Source organism: Salvia hispanica, chromosome 5 (assembly GCF_029641045.1).
Source record: "Salvia hispanica isolate PSC_SH4W2 chromosome 5, Shi_PSC_v1, whole genome shotgun sequence".
Lineage (NCBI taxonomy): Eukaryota > Viridiplantae > Streptophyta > Magnoliopsida > Lamiales > Lamiaceae > Salvia > Salvia hispanica.
The window spans coordinates 34,009,142-34,030,888 of record NC_142696.1 but is presented as its reverse complement, the minus strand read 5'-3'; the positions used below and the strand labels follow the sequence as shown (position 1 = coordinate 34,030,888).

Below are 21,747 nucleotides of genomic sequence, written 5' to 3'. Positions count from 1 at the left end.
GATAATAGAGTTATGGTTGAAACGTGACAGATTATTTGGCTTGCATTTCTGTTTGCGTTGCTAAAGAGTTTAGCAATCTCTTTAGGTTCTTATAGCAAAGTTCGATTGTGTTTTTGAGTGCAGCCTGTTTGAATGTTTTAGAAGACTCGACGTGGAGGTAGAACAAGGCATATTGGTTCAGTTTCATTAGCCCATTGTGAAAAGTGAAAACAAAGCTTATGATATCAGTTGTTGAAGGCGTTAGAAATGCTAAATATTCTGATAATATCATTCAAAATAAGATACATCCCTATTTTGAATTCAAGAAGACGATTCTTGATCTCCTTGTAGGGATTCACATTCATGAGTCGCGCCAACTTCATTTCTATTTATACAATTTTGCATATTAAAATCTACACTAACAACCCACCAATAGCATTAATCATATTCTAATTCAAAAAAATTGTAAGGCTATTTGCCAAATTCCAATCAAATAAAGGAAAATGGGCTTTGAACTGTAGTCTATTTTATCACAAGTTCAACAATATCTACGCATTCAAAGCTGAATTCCAACACATTTAATTTCATCTCATCGAAATGTCACCTTCCAACAACCGAAGTAGCTGCAGCACACAATCAAAGCATTCAGCACAAGTTTGTATAAACCGAAGTAGCTTTTTTCAACAAAAGAAATCTGCATGATTGTTTTACCTGAGACATAGGAGGCCTCGAGTGAGGGTCTCGTTGCAAGCACAGCGACGCACAATGCATCATCCCTTCAACCTCTCTCTCCGAGTAGCACTTGTTCAAGCAAGGATCCACATGCTTGGAGAGGCCATTCTCTTCCAGCAACGGACGCGCCTGCTCCATTCATATTACATATAATCAAAGAAGCCGTACTTAGTTCTAAGAATATGGATAGAGATGTGTACCCATTCTGTAAGGCATTGCTCGCCCTTAGGCCGGTATATATCCACAGCTTTCCTCCCCGTCACCAGCTCCACCAACACGACCCCAAAGGCATACACATCCGCCTTTTCACTTACTTCCCCGGTTTCAGCATATTCTGGAGCCATGTAACCAAATGTTCCTATGATTCTGCTCTCTGCACCCGAATCTCCATCACCCGCCTGCACCCTTGCTAGTCCAAAGTCCCCAACCTTTTCTCCACAATTTTCCATACAATTACAGGGTTAGTGTAAACAATGTGAAAAAATGCGATGACATAACAATTCACATCTTACCATTGCCTCAAAATCATGTGTGAGGAGAATGTTGTTAGGCCTCAAATCACGATGGACTATGCATCCAACTCTGCACTCCTTGTGGAGGTATCTCAGCCCTCGAGCAGCTCCAACTGCAATTTTTCGACGTGCAGCCCATTCTAATGGACTTTGATTCCTTCCTGCAGATTCAAATCAATCCAAGATAAGTTTCACACAGAAAGTAGAAAAAGAAGTTGATCATGAAATTTTACCATATAGATGCAAGTCCAGAGAGCCATTGCAGATGTACTCGTAAACCAGCAGCCGTCTCCCATCCTCCACGCAGTATCCAATCAGCATCACAACATTCCGGTGCTGTGCACAGCTCAAGGCCTGCACTTCAGAGCAGAACTCACGGTCGCCTTGACTGCTACCCAATTTATGCTGTTTGACAGCTATAACCTGGCCATCAGGCAACACACCGCGGTGCACTGAGCCATATCCCCCTTCAGCCAAGAAGTTCGCCTGCAGAAACCCCCCAGTGGCTCGTTCCAGCTCTGCGAACGTGAACAGCCTAGGAGGTTTCCCAACGGATGGTGACTTGTGGCAACACACAGAGCAAAGTGGAGGGGGATCCGTACGTGCATTTCTGTTCAGTGATATCATCTCTCTCACATTCCTGCACAGATCAACGTTCACATCCCTCGAGACGCTAAGTTGGCGAGTTACAGGCTTTACATTCACTGATTTGCTGCTGGATCTGTGCAGCCAATCTTTCAAGAGCTTCCCACATTCATCAGCTGAAGAACTAAGGTTGTCTTCCATGGATGTGACAGAGCTGTGATTTTCACTGTCTGACTCAGAATCAGAATCATCATAGTAGTTGTGGTACATCACCTTTGGCTCCCAATCAATGTCGGACATGAATGTTGAGGACACGAACTTGTCTAAGCTTGACACTGAGGAGAGCTTCTCAGGGCTGCTCGTTGGAGTCACATTCGGGACTATAAAACGTTTCTTAGTTGATTTTGAATGCTTAAGCATCACAGAATCCGGCCTTCTTGGCTCAATCAAGTTCAATCTAAGGACCTTCGTCTCAGAGTTCTTAACAAGTACAACGTTGCAGTCGAGCTGCTCAGTGCAAGAGCTAGCTTCACTCTCCATTCTCCTATCAAATGATTTGTATGAATTTTGTGAAATGGAACACACAATCAAGAATGCATTCGACTATCAATAAAAAAAGGGGCAATGTGTATTACTTGTCCAATACAACCCACTGTGCTTGAGTCCTCTTGGCCTCAGCAGCCACTACTCCATCTTTGGATTCAAAGACAACCTTTACCTTCACCGTTACCTACACAGCAACAAACATTATCACAACGCCTCAATGTAAGCCGGCCTCATGAATCAACGAGACAATAACAAGGCTAGGGAGGAAAGCACATAAGAACCACCTTTGCAGGATCATAGATTTGGTTTAGTTGGTGCATCATCTGGTTGCATATACCTGCAATATACTCCTTCTGTTCTACAATAGTTCCTGACATGAATCTCCAATATGCGGTGGCGCAATCACTATGAAAATTTGGAATTCCCCATAGACCTTTACCTATCAAAGGCTCAATAATTTAGATAACAACAATATGAGCAATGCTTTATCACAACTTCTTTGAAGAATTCCCTAACAGCACACTAAAAGGAAGTTTCAGTGCAATGATTCAACTGTTATTAAACTGGTAAATGCACATTGATCTCAAACTCCATCATTTAGTTACAGAATAGTAATAATGGTGAAGCAAAATTTTCAAAGAGAGCAAAGAATGGAAGTTTACTTGAGGTATGAATTGGGATGACGACAAGCAACCTAACACAGTCCCCTGGCTGAACTACATTTGTCAAAGCCCAGGTTAGAGCTGTTGTTGAAATTTCTTTAGCAGCCCTAACAACAACAACCACAACATCACTGCTTCTGCCTATCCCACTCATCTCAATTTCATCAAGATTTGATTTTTCTTTGGTTTCCTCACTGAAAAAAACAATCTTTAAGTCAATAACTGAAAGTCATTTTTATGGAAGAGATCATGTAGGAAGTGTGACAGTAAGGGGAAAAGTGGCCTGCAGTTTTGGCTGACGTGGCACAACAACTTTTTGAAATGCTGAATTTGATATGGACCATAATTATCTAATTACTACACCACAAAGAGCAACAAATATCTTGTTTGGTAATAATGAAAGCTTTATCTCACCAACTAATAAATTTATGATAATTCTACGTGGAGAGAGAGAAGTCCACATCAGATGACATGTGTTTAGTTCATCCTATTCAAATGTCCGACTACCTCTGTCCCTGAAAATTTGATACATATTACCATTTCGGTCCGTCCCTGAAAATTTGATACACTTCACTTTTACCATTTTTGGTAGTGGACCCCATATTCCACTAACTCATTCCTACTCACATTTTATTATAAAATTAATACTTTAAAAGTAGGACCCACGTCCTTTTTCAACTCACTTTCCATTACATTTCTTAAAACCCGTGTCGGGTCAAAGTGTAGCAAATTTTGAGGGACGGAGGTAGTAATTTATATTCATGTCCCCATCACATTAGCTGTATTGTATATGTTCAAACAAGACACTATGCTGGTGTACAGATATTTGGTAATTGGCCCATACCATGATCTAAATTTTGACAATTTTATCATTAAATTTTACTATCCGGTCGTAAATCAGTAGTAGTATTATCTTTATTATTGTAAGGCGCATTAAGATTTGAATTTTAGTACATGTTCCAACGCATATTTTGATAATTTTAAATTTCAATCTCTATATGATAGTGCAAATCATCCCTATTTATTTTATTAATAAATCAAGGAATTTTGCTGAATTGTCAACCCCAAGTACACTAAATGGTATAGTAATAATTCAATTACAAATCCTATTATTAATTATACCAATATTTAGAGTACTTGTCGTTGATAATTCAATAAGATTCCTTGATTGATTCATAATATTTTATTCATACTAAAAATAATTAGGGATGATTTGCACATGATTATTGAAATTCAAATGATCAATTTGCATGAATATTACTCCCTCCGTCCCAAGGAAGATGACCCCTTTCTTGGGTGGCACGGGATTTTATGCAAATTTATTTTGTGTGTTGAGAGGAGAGAGTAAAGTAAGAGAGAGGGAATTAAGTAGAGATAAATGTGTTTTTATTTTAAGTAATGAGTCATCTTAGTTGGGACAAACTAAAAAGGAAATGAGTCATCTTCAATGGGATGGAGGGAGTATTATGTACAGAGAGAAGGTATAATGTAAACGTATGCATTTGAAGATTGGGAAGTGGGCTTCAACAAAGGCAAAGCCCAACCCAAACCCAAACCCAAACCCATATTCATTTCAACCTCACTAACTAGCAGACGAAGAGGGGCAGCCATGGTGGGGTGAATATTGGTTTTGGCTCCGGCCCCGGCTAAGCCTTTGCTGGAGTGAGGCTTGCCTGTGCTAGATCGATCCCCGGTTCGAACCATGCATTTTCTTTGTAATTCAAGTGAAATTGTTTTAAAAATTGTGTCCATGTTTAATCGAATGCAAATTACACGATTTTCGCATGCTAGTGCAAAATACATGTGAAAAATAAAAGTTCATATGCATTCAAAGTTTAATGGGATTGCGCAAACTAAACGATCTTGTGTAATGACTAATGGCATAAATTCATCTAAAAATCAATGATTCATATATATTTCATGTGATCACGTCAATTGAATAAAAATCAAATGTTCATGCGCTCAATCGAATTGAACGATTTTGCATGATAGTCAACATAAAAAATTCTTATGATTGCATGGATTGAATGATTTCACATAACCCTTTGATTTTTTGCGATAACCTTCTACTTCATATTTTAAATTGCTTTGGCTAAAACTTATGTACTACTAGTATACTATATTTTTAAACTTTAGCCGTAATTTACACATTAATTAAGCAAAATGAGTATTTTTTATTTTTTTCCTCTTATTTCTACTTTATTTCAATGAAGATGGAGTACTATTTTCCACTTTAATTTGTTCTGAATGAGGGTATAGTTGCCGTGTGCTAACATTTGTGTGATGTGTTGTTGATTGATTTTAAGTTTTTAACACATTTCTCTAATTTTTTAACTATCAAGTCTACTTTTTTTGAACAATTCATCCCTGAGACTTAAAGTATTAAAATAATCATTTTATGTTGAAAATTGGAATCCCTTATTCAATTACTAACGCTCCACTATACTTTGATTCTAATCAATTGCTGGAGTCAAACCATATAGTTGAAATCCTCCAATTTAATAAATTTTCCGATTTATTTATATTTGAATCTAATTCCGATTGACAGATTTAATCCAGCACTTGAACTCCTGTAATCTTATCCATTCCACCTTGATTTTCTAGGAACCAATTCAAATAGTAATAGTATAAACCAATTTACATTTTGGCTTCACAACATTGTAGACATCTAGGAATAACATAAACATTGTACAACAAACTTTATTACACAGTATCAATAACATGAAAAAGATGAAATGAAAAAGATGAAATGAAATCAGAATGAAGTAATAGCATGAACATCTATGCAAAGAAGAAGGTAAATAAGAGGGAGAAAGAGAGAAAGGAATAGGAAGATAGTTTAGGCGCAGACGACGAACCGCCACCCGAACCACGGCTCCTTTTCTTTATCTGGACATGAATCATCTTCCTTTGTGTTCCTTGCTGTTCACCACATGATATTTCCACACCCTTGCTTTTTACTGCAAAATCAGACAGCAACAAAAACAATATTGCTATACATACTGCACCTTTCATTTTGATCATTATCACTCACTTCTATCAATCCCTTAACTCAGAATAATGAAGATCATTTAGTATACCAAATCAAAGCCCAAATTACCTCTATATATAAGGAGTCGACACAAATTAATTATGTTTCAAATTTAATGCAGACATAATATAATTATTATGAGTAGTATATATACACATGATGTGACCCCAAATATTTGCAAGCTTCGACGGTTTACACGTATATATTGTCAATTTTTGGGATGTTTTCGTAATTTTATTCATAATAAATTATTGTTAATTGATTAATACTCTCTTCATTTTTTTCATCTTTTTGTAGCTGATGCACTTCTTTTTTAGACTTTAAGAAATTAATGTTCCTGTGTTGAGTGGATAGGTAAAAAAGTAAATAAACTAATAGAAGAAAAAAAGATAATCTATTATACTACGTAGTAATTTATAATGACTACCTTACTATATTCCATGCAAATCTTATTATCAAGAACACGTTAAATTACCAAAATGCTTTACACTTAATTTTAGGCCATACTATACTAGCAGTTGTAACAGTATTTACCTTCGATTAATACAAGTAATCTAAGGGGATGTTCGGTTTTCAAGATTGTATCTGAGATTAAATTTGTAGTGTGTTTGGTTCATGAGATTCAACCCCATAACTCAATCCTAGATGAATAATCATGGGATAATTAGTCATAGCTAACCCCCTATATAATCTCGCAATTCAATCTTAGATTGTATCTTGTATTATTTTATCTTGGAAACCGAACACCACCTAAGGGTCATATTCTAATGCTTATAGCACTCTAATTCAAAATCAAGCCCAAATCTTCATCCTTAAATTTTAAAATGAGTGGATGAGATTAATCTTACGAATCTCAATAAATAGTAGACAAAATATCAACAAAAAGGTAATATCGTCATTATGTTATCATATGATAATTTTCGTGAATATTTTTTTATATCAACATAGTGTATTACAAATATCAACAATATGACAAAAGAATATCAACACTAGTACAAAAAAATATCAACACATATTTATTGAAATTTTTACATGGTATTGAGATTTTTACATAGTTTTATTGAGATTTTTTGATATATTTGTTGATAAAAATCTGGTTATCAACATTTACTAAAACTAAAATAAAAAATATCAAATTTCATCATCTGAACGTCGTCGGAACATATGCAATTGAGATTTCGTTGGAATCCTTATAAAATTATCTTTAATTTGATATATTTTTTGCAAAAAAATAATTTAAATCGAGAGAGTTAAGTAAATTTAAAGTTTTAAGATGATTTTAATGAGAGGGAATTGACATTAATACCCTCTAATTTTATTTATTAATTTTCTTAATTAAAAATATAATTCATGTGACATTATTTCAACCACTAGATCTTCTAATCTAATGGCTAAGATTTAGTCTTAGTTTGGGATTGCTAATTAGTTAACAATTGATCACTCCTTAGTAATCTAATACGCATATACATGGAAGTGTTATATTGCTAACTCAATATTTAATTACTAACTACAATTAAATAATAGCCATTAGATATTCAAATTAAAGGTATAGATCATCAACCCTGAAATGTCAATACGATCAACAAAAAACGTCAATAATGCCATAGAATTAATTCCAAAAAATATCAATAGGAGTATTAATGTCAATTAACTACAAAATTAGTTATAACTAACTTTTAAAAGAAATCCCAAAACTTTAAATTCATATAACATATATCAAATTAAAGATAATTTTATAAGGATTCCAAAGATATCCTACATGCATATGTTCCGACGTCAAAATTTGAAAAAATTTCGAAAATTTTTAATTTTTTCGTACAGCAGAAATGTCAACATACTATATAAAATATGTCAATATAATACATGTAGATAGTCAATATAAGCAATGGGTTAACATTCTTAAAGCATTGTGTTGACATTCTCAAAGCATTGTGCTGATATATTCGAAACACTATATTGACATTCCCTAATTTGAAGTTTTTTTTATCTTTTTCGATTTAAATAATAAAAACGAAAATTACACGTGGCAAATTGTAGACCACATGTTTTCTAAAATCCTATAAACTTAAATTAGTTGTAGTTAACAATTAAATGATGAGTTAGCAATTGATCTGTAACGACCCGCCCATCTAGGGTATAATAAATGCGGCGATCGTTATCTAAACAGACTTAAATGCATCAAAGATCATAGGCTAGGGTTCCATTTGAAAAGAGATTTTTACCAAAGCATTTAATGAACAATTTAATAGGAAAAGAAATAATGCTTTAGCAAAGGAATCCAATAAAAGGCTATCACCATAGATGCTCCAAAGTAGCAAAGGTTCCAAAATATTTCCAAGTGTTCTATACCCAAAATATACCCACGAAATAACAGTATTTATCCCAATAAAAGATCACAATTTTTCATAAAATAGCGGAAGCGACCAAGAAAGAAGTGAGGCTATGTATGGAGACACAACGACACCTTAATTACCATCAGATTATCATATTATTCTCTACTCAACACCGCCGCCCGCTCGTCACCACTCAACCTGCATATAAGGAAAACACATGCAGGGCTGAGTACGATAATCATACTCAATGGGCTCATTGCCGAAAACAGTTTTATCACATATACAGTCATTATCATGCCATTTTCAAGTGTCCATCGGGGTTTTAACTTTAGAAAGACCCGAGGCACCAAAATATCTTCTTTCTCAAATATCACGGTCGCGCAACCATTTTTCTCATAGACGTTTACCATATCCCCATTCTACATGACAAGGAATGCGGCCGCAATCCAGGTCACTAGACCGGCCAACCCGTACGCTGACTCTCGGTCTAACATTGGTGTACACTAACCCAAGTAGAGTCTGCGGCTCTACAAGGACCCGAATTCGATTATATCAATAGTGGCATAGCCACGAGGGATAGGCACGACAAAACAAATCAAGGCATGATAACACATCTTTCATTCTCATCAAAATCAGTTTAGGACAATGTCCTTATTTTAAAAGAAAGCCCACCTCGTAGGTTTAGCTCGATAGAATTCTCTTCTCCTCGTTTATCACGCTGAGAGCGCGAAGTATCACCTTTAAATTAGGCGTATCACAAATCAGTTTCAATCATGGATTTCAATATTATGCATGATCTCACGTTTCCCCTTTTTCCCATCGATTATTTTCAAAATCATCAATCAAAATCAAAGTATGATTAGCATATCATTTTTATTCAAATAACAACTCCAAATTCACCATTAAATCGTGTCACGCATGAGTGTTCCACACACACAACATACGCACACGATCATCACACTTGTGCACGCCAACCGAGGCGTGCACACACACACACACACACGGTCAAAAACACACACACACACATCCATGCATCCCAAATCTCATCAATTTATTTCCCCTTCACTCATCCAAATGCATGTGGACTCAAGAATACCGATTAATCGGTAGAAGAAGAGGAGATCAATATTTAAAGTACCTTTTCCAAAAGAACGAACGGTAGAAACAAGGAATTAGTCTTGATTCTTCAATAATCTCTTGAATTTCACTTGAATTCTTCTCAATTGATGAAGAAATCTTGAAGAAACTTGAAGAAAACTTGGAGAAATTGGGAGAGAAGTTTTCGAAAATTGTAGAGGAGTGGGGCGCCGGTTTTGTGAGTGCTAGGGTTAGAATCTCTCATGTATTTATAGAGTCACCAATAATAATATCCAAATAATTAAATAAATAAAGATTTGGAAGATTTGGTAGAGAATATGGGGGAGTGGCGTTAAGTTTGTTGAGAAGTGGGAGGATTTTCGAAAATTAGGCTTAAATAAATAGCCTATGATTTAATTTGAATATTTCACGGAGCAGAATAATATATCACGGAGCAAGAAAAAATAATAATATTCTTCCCCAATTAAAAGGAAAAGTGGCGTGTATTTCCTCTTCCCACAAGGAATAAATTCAAATCCTAATTTAATTAGGATATGACAATATCTTCTTAGATTTGGCAAGATATGCTAGGATATTTTAGCATATTTATATTTATTCATGGAATAGAATAAATAAGGAATCAAATAAATAAAATAATTCTCTCTTTTCTAAATTATGAGATTTTCGAAAATCTCATGGGAATAAATCAAGGTGGAGTTCGAAAATTCCATGTAGGAATTATAGAGTATTTGGACTTTGGATTTAATTTGGATAATTATCCCAAACAAATAATTAAATCCAAGAATAATATTATTTCTCCTCCAAAATAATAATAATGGCCGAAAATTCCACATGCTTTAATTAATGCTCCTATTATTTTTCTCACTCATCCCTTCGGTAATAAATAATAATTCTCCCACAATTATATTTCTCCGCATCAAGTAATCACATATTTAAAACAATCATCTCTTCACTTCTACTCCATTTTCTCATCGTATTGACCTTTCAACGGCCACATCATTTTTCCACATTTTTGACTATTCAATAGCCACGTCAACATTTCAACAAGTTGACTATTCAACTCAAACTCCATTCTCATACGCAATTAGGTCACAAGACACTTATGCAATTAATCACTCATCAAATAATTCACATATCATAGCATTTAAGGCATTTAATGCAAAAATTTTATAACCCGAAAATTAGGGTTTGAAAAAGTGGGGCGTTACATGATCACTGCCCCTCGTATACATTTATAATTGAGTGCAGTGTGATCACAGATATTTGATTGTATCCATTACATTAATATAAAGGTATGAAGTAGCTATCACATTACCGTTGTCCATGAAAACTAAAAGCATATTGCCAGCCCAGCTCCATGTGCTTGCAAACCTAAGGGAATAAGATCAAATCTCTATTCTATATAAACAATAACAAAATTGACAACACAAATAGATGCCAGATAATTCGAGCAACTAGAGTCCACTCTCTCCATTCTTTATTGCTCATGTCACGGTCGTTGTAGTCGTCTACGGATCTAACAGATCAAGTCATGAATTGCATAACTAACTACACACGAAAGAATAGTCTAAAACAATCCCAACCCTATGTTCAATCAAGAATAACTACAATCTAAAACAATATCTACCCTCCTCAATCGCCCTAACACGATGGCCTGGCAAAAAAAAAAAAAAAAAAAAATAGAACGAACGTGTTATACGAACCTTCCAATTTACAAATGGTAATTAAGTGACTGCTTCTATCTTTGCGATGAAAGGCGAGTCCTGATTGGTTTTAGCTTTAATCCCATGCTTTCTGGAGAGAGGAGTTCTGGGGCGATACACGTAGGGCAAAGTGGACTCCTGGGGCTCCCGTTAAAATGATTCGGTTTGTGTATACCATAACCTAGGAGAAAATATTCCATTGGCACCAACATTGCGTATGGCTGCTCCTCGGTCACCACTGACCCGCAAGCTTGAACCTGTGTAGTAAGTAATAATATTCTTCCATTAGAACAGCATTGGAACCTTTTACAAGCAATGAGGCGATACATAAAAATACATCACATTTTCTAATATAATTATTGTCAATACTACATCAAATCCACAAGCATGAACAACCTTCTATATTTTGTACCCTCCAATTTTTAGGGTTAATATCAGATTTTTCCGCATTACTTATTAACAAAGGCGGCAATGTTGCATTTGATCCATATTGCATACCTCTACCAAGGCACTGTATCTTCTGTCTAAGTTAGCAGCCATGTGAAGACCTTCTGAATGGAAAGGAGAATCATCTCCAACAAATATTAAAGTTCGACACTTCAGCGTCCTCAGCCCATCAGTAATGTCAGGTCTACTGTTCATCAGCAAAAGAATAAGAGATAAAAATGACTAAAATTCTTGAACATGCAAAAGTGAAGAAGCCATCAAGAAACTTGGGCTGTATATAATCATATTTTCAGCCTTTGATACCTATTTATTGCTTGAAGGAACCGCAGAACATTTGAGCTCTTCCTCTCATCAAGCAGCTGGAAAACTCAAACAATTAATATTAACAATTTAAGCATAGAAAATCATACTACTACGAGAAAAACATAGCATTATTTGGCCTAGATAGTGGAAACTACATGTATCAAGCACTAACTTTTCTGCATGCTTGAACTATGTCTGATTCTGGAACTTCACCATTGCCACGAACTTCCTGAAACACAAATAAACGTTACTCATAAAACCTTACTAGCAATATCTCAATCAATATCAACAAAGATGGCATCTACAAAATGGGGCAGGATATGGGATAGTGCACTGATTAACAAGATATTAAATACCTTGCCAAAGTACCGATAAAGTAAACAATCCTTAAGCAGATTGCATATTCCATAGTAATAGAGTAAGTTTGACATCACCTGCAAATGTCATATCTTAGTATCACCTCAAGTTTTATGAGTTGAGAATCTGCATTGCATACAATACTGATTGAGAATCTGAGAATGATACCTTATTGCACAGCCATTCTGTCCAAGATGGAGCTTTACATAAAGGAGAAACAAGTATCAAACCAAGAACTCGCTCCCTAAATTTCATCTGTAACATATATTTCCCGACTATATGAAAAATTGGGGACATAAAAAGAATGATATTGTGAAACAGATCCAAGTACAACATACAGCAAATAAGGTGAGAACATAAGCTCCAGCCATTACGCCCATGCACATAACTGCACCAAGCCTGAATAAAATTAGAAGTCATCTTATCAGGGACATATGACTAGTGGCATTTCGAGTTAGTACCAACCCAACTTAGAAGTCCAATCATAACTTAAAACAGACAGTGAAGTCAACACAAGAAAAAGACAAGACATACTTAAAATAGTTAAGCACTTCAAGAATTTGATCCGCTAAGTCACTGAGAGAAGGCACAGGGATATCGGCACAAATCGCTGCAGCTCCCAACTGCAAGAACTCTTACCAGAGTCGAAGTTAAATATCAAGTGAGCTATATCATTCAGTGTATGTATAAAAATGCAATAATAGTTGGAGAATGTATGAGCCAAAGGGTAAGTTTACTATGCCAACACGCACAGCCAGGCTAATTTACGGACCTCGTGTCCTGGAGGACTAATATGGTAAACGCAGAAATTGTGAAGCAGCAAAGTTGCAGCTTCTGGACAAAAGAACAATCCTTGGAAACAGGACATGTCTGCACGACAGAGAAGACACAATTGGCTTGTAAAATTTGGCAAGCACACATCCAAACGAATAAAAGCGACCACCAAGGTTGATACAGAACTCACGATTTAAAGCTAAATCAGGATAAGTGATTAAAGCTGGCTTGTCGGGATCTCCATACACTATAACTGAAACAGAGCCACTCCCAGTCCGTACAATATGTTCCTGATCCATGAAAATCAATAATGGGCATTAAGAAACTGCCACAATCAACATTCCAAATAGTTTGAAAACTATAACATTACTATGTTCTCCAATCTCCATATAGAAACAATGTTCCAAATGAGTTGAAAAGATTGCTTAATGACTACCCTTTTGGCAAAGGCAAATACCATTGTTTGCTATCTTTATGAAAAGAGAATTCATGTGAACTCAACCACTTGTTGATGCAGATTGCTCATAATCGATGAAAATGAAAAGATTTAAACGGATAAATTTCGATAATGAAAAGAAACACTGAAATTTATTATGATTCTATGACAACTTCTAACAACGGGAAAAAGAAACAGACAGAATAACTACAGCCTGTACTGAGCCAGAATTTCAACAACGAAAATGACATCTTTCACAATGTTCAGTTTTTACCAATGGTCTAAAAAAACCAAAAAACTAACAACTAACCAGAAAGATCGTTAGCACCAATATCATAAAATCCCTAAAGTTAAGTATCTAACAACATGCAATGCACAGAAGATGAGATTCGATTCAATTCAATTCAATTCAAAGAATTCGGCAGCTACTAAATTCTTTTCTAGCTGCATATTTTGCAGAAAACAAGAAAATTGACTTGTATATAGAGAAAGAATGTGAAGAAAATTCCTCAAGAATGCTAGATACAGAAACAGAAGCTGATCTAGAAATTGCTCAAGTAGAAACAGATTATTCAATCCTGATCAAAACACAAGGTGTTTCCCTCTCTAAAAAATTGGAAGTAGAAAATAGCAATTGAAACAATAATAGGTAAAAATAGATGGAATAGAACCTTTCCGCCGAGATAAATGGTCTCAACGTCGAGGCAAGCAGAAGCGGCGCAGGGTTCAGGCATGGCCGCGGCCTCTTCTTCACACAGCACAGACTAATTGTTTGCTGCTCTGAATGTCTCCTCCATAGACACGAAGAAGCGCATTAGAGAGAGAGAGAAGAGGAGGTTGTTGATTCGTCGGGCAACTCCTTTTCCACTGTGATTCTGTCTCTATCTGTTCTGAGTTGTAATTCTTTTTCTTCTTTTTCGAAAGCGGGGGCATTTGTGTAATTTTGAAGGAAGCAAGGGATCCGTGATTGACTGCGGTGAAAGAATCTAACCTCCGTTTACTCCCGACAGCTCTGATGGAATATTTCTGCCACCTGCATCCCTATTTTGTCTTCTATTTTTTCCTTCATCATCATTTTATATTGCTTTTACCATTAGTACTACTACTTCACATATCACTTTTTATATGCTCCCTCCGTCCCATTGAAGATGACTCACTTTTCTTTTTAGTTTGTTCCAGTTAAGATGATCCATTATTTAAAATGGAAACATTTTTATCTTTACTTTATTCCCTCTCTCTTATTTTACTCTCTCCTCTCAACACTCAAAATAAATTTTCATAAAATCTCATGTCGTCCAAAAAATGGGTCATCTTCCTTGGGACGGAGGGAGTAATATTCATTTCATTTTTTATCAACTTTTAAAATTAGAATATACTTCGTCCAGCTTAAGGTACTATAGACATTTCTTTTGGGCACGAAATTTAGAAAACTGATGTGTTAAAACTAAAATAAAGAGCTTAAAATAAAAGAGAAGATATAGTAAGAGTATGGATGTCAATGTAGCCCGTAACCAGTGGGCTGGCCCGAATAGCCTGCCAAATTTATAGGGTTAGGACCGGAAATTTCTAACCCGATAAAATTAAAACCCGATTAGTCCGCACCCGATTAACCCGCGACCCATTAGGGCCAGACCCGAACACCCGATGGGTTGGCCCCAAAAAACCCAATAAAATTTTTATTATTTTATTTCTTACTCCTAATTCGACACTTCATTGATTGATTTTATAATATAGATAACTAAGAATATAACTTTCAATTTTATATTAAATATACAAATTATATATTAATTTTTTATTAATATAATAATTGATAAATAAATTAAAAACTTCAAATTCACTTAAAAAATATTTAAATTTCTAAAACATGCATTAAAATTTCACGAAATATCTCAAATATTGGTATTTGATCATATTTATGATTGAGTTTAAGCATATATCTCAAATTTATCATGATTAAATATTTTACATTTTATGAATATAACTAATCTTCATCATTATTTATTGGATTGATCGCATGTTAATCTTATCGGTAGCAACTCGATTAACCCGATGGGCTAGCCCCAAACCCGAGCATTTAGGGTTAGGGTTAAACTTTTACAACCCGAATAGCCCGCACCCGATTGACCCGCAACCCGATGGGCCGGCCCGATTGACATCCCTACCGATGGGCTAGCCCAAAATCCGAGCTTTTAGGGTTAGGGTTGAACTTTTATAACCCGAAAGAATTCACAACCCGACTAGCCCGCACCCGATTGACCTGCAATCCGAGTAGGGCCGACCCAAAACCCGATGGACCGGCCCGATTGACATCCCTAATCCTAATCAAATAGTATGAAATATTTAATCATGGACAGATGAAGTATCATTTAAAACATACTACTAATTTTATTTAATTTCTGATAATCTTATAACTTTAAAAAAAGTAAAAAATTAGTAAATTATATTTGTATACCTTTTGCAATTATCCTACAAACTAAATTTGCTAAAATTTTTATTTGAATAATAATTTTTGATTGACTATTGGCGTTATTATGTTGGTTGATTTCTAGATTATTATTATCTATACGATAAAGATATACGAAAGTTGCAATAAATATGATGCGAATTTTAATCGTTTAAGGTACGGAAATAATAGTTTAATTCACTATTTTTAAAAATGATGTCAGAAGTTATGATTAATGGACAATTTTCTTTTTTCCTCTAACTAACTATTTTCACAAAGTTAATAAATCAGAGTGTTTATTATAATGGATAGTTTAAGTATGCTTTGAATAAATTCCAGCTCTCTTGCAATAATTTGTACCATATTTAGGTGCAGTGGTGAACTGAACTTAAAAACTAAGTCTGTATAACAAATCTAAACTTTTGAAAATGTTGGTGAGATTCAAATATAAAACTTTGAATTAGAAACACCACTCCATCACTTTGTCGTTTTTATAAAGGAATATAAATAAACTTCTTTACACAATAACATCTTGGGATGCGATCAAATGAAAACTATAAATATTGTACAAACTCAAAACTATGATCTGAACCATTGAAAAAATGTTAACAGATCATAAAAAAGCATCAACAGGAAAATGTCAACAGAATTTCAACGGTAGTCAATGATTGATGTTGTGTTGATATTGTGTTGATACTGGGTTGACATTAAAATCTTGAAATTTTACACTGTGTTGATATTGTGTTGAAGCTGTGTTGATGAGTTTTGAATTTGTACAATATATAAGTTTATATTGTATCACTACCCATAACATCGTATTGTCATTGTTGTGCATCATTATAGATGAGAAAGATTTATTTTAATTACAACTTGATTAGGATAATCACAAAATAAAATAGAGAGTCATTAAAGAGGAAGGACAATATCCGGCCTAACCGCTAGTCCACTAACTTAGTCCTAATTAGGTAGGACCAACGTTGTTACCATTATTCAATAACAAATACCAAATCACATTACAAAAAGTCATCCACTAATGTAATTCACTATTACTACTCCATGAATACGTTGGTCTCACCTAAGTCAACACCTTTCAATATTATTTTGCATATTAATTACATACATACATGATACATGCATATGTGAACGTGGATTACTTGGTAATTAGTTTGTTCAAGGCATTATTCTCAGGGCTCTCGTGAAAAACATAATTTATACAGCTACTATATTATTCTTCAAATCATAACAATCAAAAAAGAAACTGATCTTCAAAAACTATCTTGTGCTTCTTTCATTTCGAATTGCCATATTTTTCGGTCTTTTCTTTCATACTACAATATTTACATTTTGTGATTATGAGTTAAGGTGTAGCATTTTGTTCGGTACAAACTCCAGATTCTACTGATTCATTTTACTCACATTTTATTAGTATTTAAAATTCTCAACTGGGACTGGGACTGGGACTGGGACTGGGACTCCTGATCGCGGAGTGTTAGGAATATCTACAAACCAGGCGTAATTAGCGAATAGTCGGAGTAGAGATGGGAGATGCCGGAGGCTAGCCATATTCGCTCGTCGAATGCCTCCTGTATGAAAGGCATGCGACAGAGCGGGCACGTCTCCTGATGGTGGTCCATCCACCGGTCCACACAGCTCCGGTGGAATATGTGCCGGCAGTTCCTCAGCCGCCGGATCTGGTCCTCGCCGCCGAATTCGTACAGGCACACCGCGCAGCTCTCCGACGCCGGCGCGTCAAGATCCTGCTCCAAATCTGCGAACTTCACCACCGGCAGCAGCTCACGGATGAGCGCCGCGCTAGAATAATCGGGCGCCGTTTCCGGCTCCAGAAAATTCCCCAGCCGTAAAAAAGATAGCAGAGCGCACACAAATTTCTGCACAAATCCTAATACCATCAGCATATATAGCACCAATTTGGGAAGTGAATCACTGAATGCAACTGGAAATCCCATTCTCAAGAATGATATTTTTTGAAATGGTTTCTGTTAGTGCGTGAAAAATTATTTGGAATGAAATTTTGAAAGACTGACTGTGTATATATAGAAATGGAAGGGCTGAAGTGAAATGACGAAAGTGGGCATGGAGTTTTAGTTGTACTCTTACAATTTTTGCTTTTATTTATTTACAGCCCCAAAAATTAAATGATTCACTAATTAGATGTCACTCCAGGTTATAGTTGAGGGACCGTGACCGGGACCCTTTTTCAAATTCTAATTTAATTCACTTTCTCTATGAAGTGTTTTATTTCAAAAATGAAGATTATGAGTAATATTCTGCAATATGTACAAGGGCAGGGGAGTTTATTCTCTCTATTTCACTATTTGATTTCTAATGTTACAATTTACAGCGATACAACATAGACATATTCAATTAGCTATTTAGAACTTATTCAACGTAAACTATTGCAAACAAGTATCACGAGCAATATTAAATTCAAGGTGTGACTGACTAGGAAAAAGATGACGCTTTAAAAAGAAGCCAAAAAAATGGTCGTTACAGCACAAAATAAAGCGCAATTATTAATTAGGCAACTTTATTTATTGTTATTGTAATCTAGAACAAACAGCTAAGGTCCAAATTTCTGTTATTTATTCTAACTTCATAATTATTAGAACTTGTGTCAAACCCGTACAATGTACAGAATGATATAATTTTGTCATAGTAAATTTATATTTTGAAATTAATTACTTAAAATCAAATATAATTATAATATTATCTAAGGGTTAGAAATCACAAACATGTAAAACAATTTAAATGTATAATATCAAAATATAGAATTAAACAACTTTATAACCAACCAAATGCATGCACATATATTTATAAAAAAATATTCCAAGTTTCCAATAACCAACTATCATAATTGTATGGTGTATTAATGGACAACATTAACACTTCGGTATCATTCACATCAAAATATTAATACACAAATAATCATCCACACTAAAGAGTCATTAAATATATATGTAGAGTAGCTAAGTATGCAAGTACAAATTAGAATTTTTAAGACATTCACAATCTCTCTCACGCTTAAAAAAAATATACTGCTTACAATAGTTATGCATGAAAATTAGTTCGAAAACCATGCCCAACACTTAAAACTCTAAGCACAAACTTCAAAATAGTTACAAATTAAATAAAGAAAAAGAAACCTTAACCAAACATAAGCACATTGTCGCATTTGCTTCTTCATCAATCCGTTCATTTTTTCTGTAATCTACTTTTGCCGCATCCTGCGCATCGATCCATTTGTTTCTTATTTTCAATCAATTGACGATTCGACATCAAATTTCATTATCTCACAAGACATATATATTATTTTTTAATTTTTAGATATATAATTGAAATGAAGGAGGCGCTGACAACTCAATATCAATTCTCAAAATAAACTACAAATCTCATACCTACATGAAATGTTTATGGATAAATAATTGCCTCCAACTATGGGTGGGAATACGGATATCGGGTATTGGATTTACCCATGCCCGACCCGATACCCGCAGGATTTTGGATACCCAATATCCAATTTTATGGGATTGGGTATGAGATTGAGTATTGAAATTTGAGATAAATCGGGTATTGGATAACCCGAATGGGTATCGGGTATTACCCGAATATCCAATTTGTTATTTAAACGCATTTTTAAATTAGGTTTAGGCGTTTAGCAATGAATGCTTCTATATTTTTCTTAGTTGTTTAATGACTTTTACGTATTACACAACCAACTCATGTGGTTTTTATAATTATTTTAACTTTTGAATTATATTATTGGTTGCTTCTACAGTTATATTAAATGTGTACCTTTTATTATTTTACTTACATATTGCATAACCAATCCCAAAAAATATAACCGTATACTTTAAAATAAATGAAACATTAAAGATATCAGTCAATTTAAATATTTCTGTATTTATTTTAATATATAAAATTTGAATTTTTTAATTAGTTAATAACACTTGTAAAGAGCCGGGTATTTGGGTACCCAATACGTCGGGTATGGATACCCGGGGCGGGTATTGGAGTACCCGAAAATATATCGGGGCGGATTTTGGATAGATATTTCGATGATTTTCGGGTTTGGGTACCCGGTTTTTTCGGGTCGGGTATCCACGGATACCCGTATTCCCACCCCTACCTCCAACACCGCAATACACGTAGTGTATATAATTCCTGCAATTACATGAACAATAAGAGTTAATCAAAATTATTCAATCACGCTTATAGAAATCATAGAATAAAGTTTAACTGGAAGTTGAAACCAAAGAAAATTCAACGGAGAATGTAATAGAAATAAAAAAAAATAACATATTGAGTGAGTGGAATAATAGCTACCACATTTCATATATTTATAGACCAAAATAAAATAAAATTTAATATTCAGTATAACTTTTAAACTTCTCCAAATTTAAATAAAACAATAAAAGTTTCAAAAGTCTCCTAAATATTAACGTTAGAGCATCCGCAGCGGTGGCGTCCGTCTGTCCGTCCGTCCGTGCCGCTGAGCACGAGCTCGTCCGTCCGCCGCTGCGAGTTGTCCGTCCGTGCCAGTGGCACGGCGCTGCTCTTTAGCTAAGAGCACGTCCGTGCCGCTGAGCAACCTTACGTGGCGGCACACGATTGGCCAATGGCAATTTCGTTTCTTTTTGTAATTTTTTTTAAAATTTTGAATTTAATTTAAAAAACCATTTTTTAATTATAAAAAAATATATTTTCCCACTTCTCAATAAATTATATTCGTTTTCTACACACTTTTAATTTATTTTTCAAATTTTCACCCCAAAATTCACTTTTTAATTATGTACTTTTATTTTTTAGAATTTTAATTATGTATTTTTTATTTTTTAGGATTTAATTATGTAATTTTTATATTTTAATATATTTTTTAATTGTAGAAATGTTTTTAGTAATTGAAGTATTTAAATTAAATAATAGAATAGTGGGACCTTTGAGCTTGTCCTCGCGGAAGAGCATGGATGTGAGTGTCGTGCTCTTGCCTAAGGACAAGGAGTAAAAGTGGGTCCGGGCCCACCTCTGTGCTCTTATTTAAGAGCACAGATGGGGATGCTCTTAAGTACCTTAAATTAATTGCATAGAGAAAGGTTTAATTTGATTTTACCATGGTCTAATTTATATAGTTTCAGTTATTAACGTATGGTGTCATTAAGTACATGAAATTAGTTGCATAGGCAAATGTTTAATTTGATTTTACGGTGGTCTAATAAATTTAAATGTATGTGCAACAGTAAAAAATTTAAATTGAAATATCATTAATAAAATTATGAGGAATATATTGTTACAATTTCATGACTGAATTCAACGTATCATTAATAGAATTATGAGTAATATGGCTGTTACAATTTCATGACTGAATTTACAGTTACACAAATTAAATATAAAATTACATTAAAAATCCTAAATTTATAAATATTCAAAATTTTACCTAAAATTTACAAATATTTTAAATAATGGCCAAAACTCGCCTTTTATATAGGCATAAATATCTAGTAGTACTAACTACTCCCTCTGTTTTCAGAAAATGAAAACATTTGAAACGACACGAGTTTTAATGCATAATTAATAAAGTTAGTGAGAAGAATTAGTAAAGTAAGAGAGACGAAAAGAAAAATGAATAAAGTAATAGAGAAGAAGAGAAAAAGTAGTTAAAATAGAGTTAGTAGATTGTGGGATCTATGTTCTAAAATAGAAAAAAATTAAAATTTTTATTTTTAAGGTACGATTCAAAATAGAAATAGTTGTTATTTTTAAAAAAAACGGAGAAAGTACTAAGTTTCAC

The 21,747-nt window shown here is 34.5% G+C and overlaps 2 protein-coding genes and 1 pseudogene across 7 annotated transcripts; all 3 read right to left on the bottom strand.

Annotated features, from left to right (window-relative positions):
• Nucleotides 1–292: 292 nt before the first annotated feature.
• Nucleotides 293–3,370, bottom strand: LOC125189479 (inactive protein kinase SELMODRAFT_444075-like). The gene is made up of 8 exons (XM_048086752.2): nucleotides 3,017–3,370; nucleotides 2,639–2,793; nucleotides 2,444–2,538; nucleotides 1,457–2,352; nucleotides 1,224–1,384; nucleotides 912–1,139; nucleotides 691–840; nucleotides 293–602 (listed from the first exon to the last, which is right to left on the bottom strand). Exons 1-8 carry the CDS (start codon nucleotides 3,168–3,170, stop codon nucleotides 564–566), a joined length of 1,878 nt encoding a protein of 625 aa, XP_047942709.2. The 5' UTR covers nucleotides 3,171–3,370; the 3' UTR covers nucleotides 293–563.
• A 7,358-nt stretch (nucleotides 3,371–10,728) lies between these two features.
• On the bottom strand, nucleotides 10,729–14,382 carry LOC125190677 (protein NDL1-like). Of its 6 annotated transcripts, none has more exons than XM_089059677.1 (12): nucleotides 13,433–13,559; nucleotides 13,253–13,352; nucleotides 13,061–13,158; nucleotides 12,823–12,911; nucleotides 12,627–12,687; nucleotides 12,457–12,543; nucleotides 12,288–12,365; nucleotides 12,104–12,160; nucleotides 11,932–11,987; nucleotides 11,680–11,815; nucleotides 11,182–11,438; nucleotides 10,729–10,849 (listed from the first exon to the last, which is right to left on the bottom strand). In XM_089059677.1, the coding sequence occupies exons 1-11, from the start codon at nucleotides 13,520–13,522 to the stop codon at nucleotides 11,217–11,219; spliced, it is 1,074 nt and encodes a 357-aa protein (XP_088915803.1). In that variant the 5' UTR covers nucleotides 13,523–13,559; the 3' UTR covers nucleotides 10,729–10,849; nucleotides 11,182–11,216. The 6 variants fall into 6 exon arrangements, with proteins under 6 accessions (XP_088915803.1, XP_088915802.1, XP_047943984.1 ...); XM_089059676.1 differs by lacking the exon at nucleotides 10,729–10,849 and adding an exon at nucleotides 10,914–10,994 and having other exon boundaries at nucleotides 13,433–13,560; XM_048088027.2 differs by lacking the exons at nucleotides 10,729–10,849; nucleotides 13,433–13,559 and adding an exon at nucleotides 14,170–14,382 and having other exon boundaries at nucleotides 10,914–11,438.
• A 2,823-nt stretch (nucleotides 14,383–17,205) lies between these two features.
• On the bottom strand, nucleotides 17,206–17,956 carry LOC125190678 (brassinosteroid-responsive RING protein 1 pseudogene; annotated as a pseudogene).
• Between the last annotated feature and the right edge of the window lie 3,791 nt (nucleotides 17,957–21,747).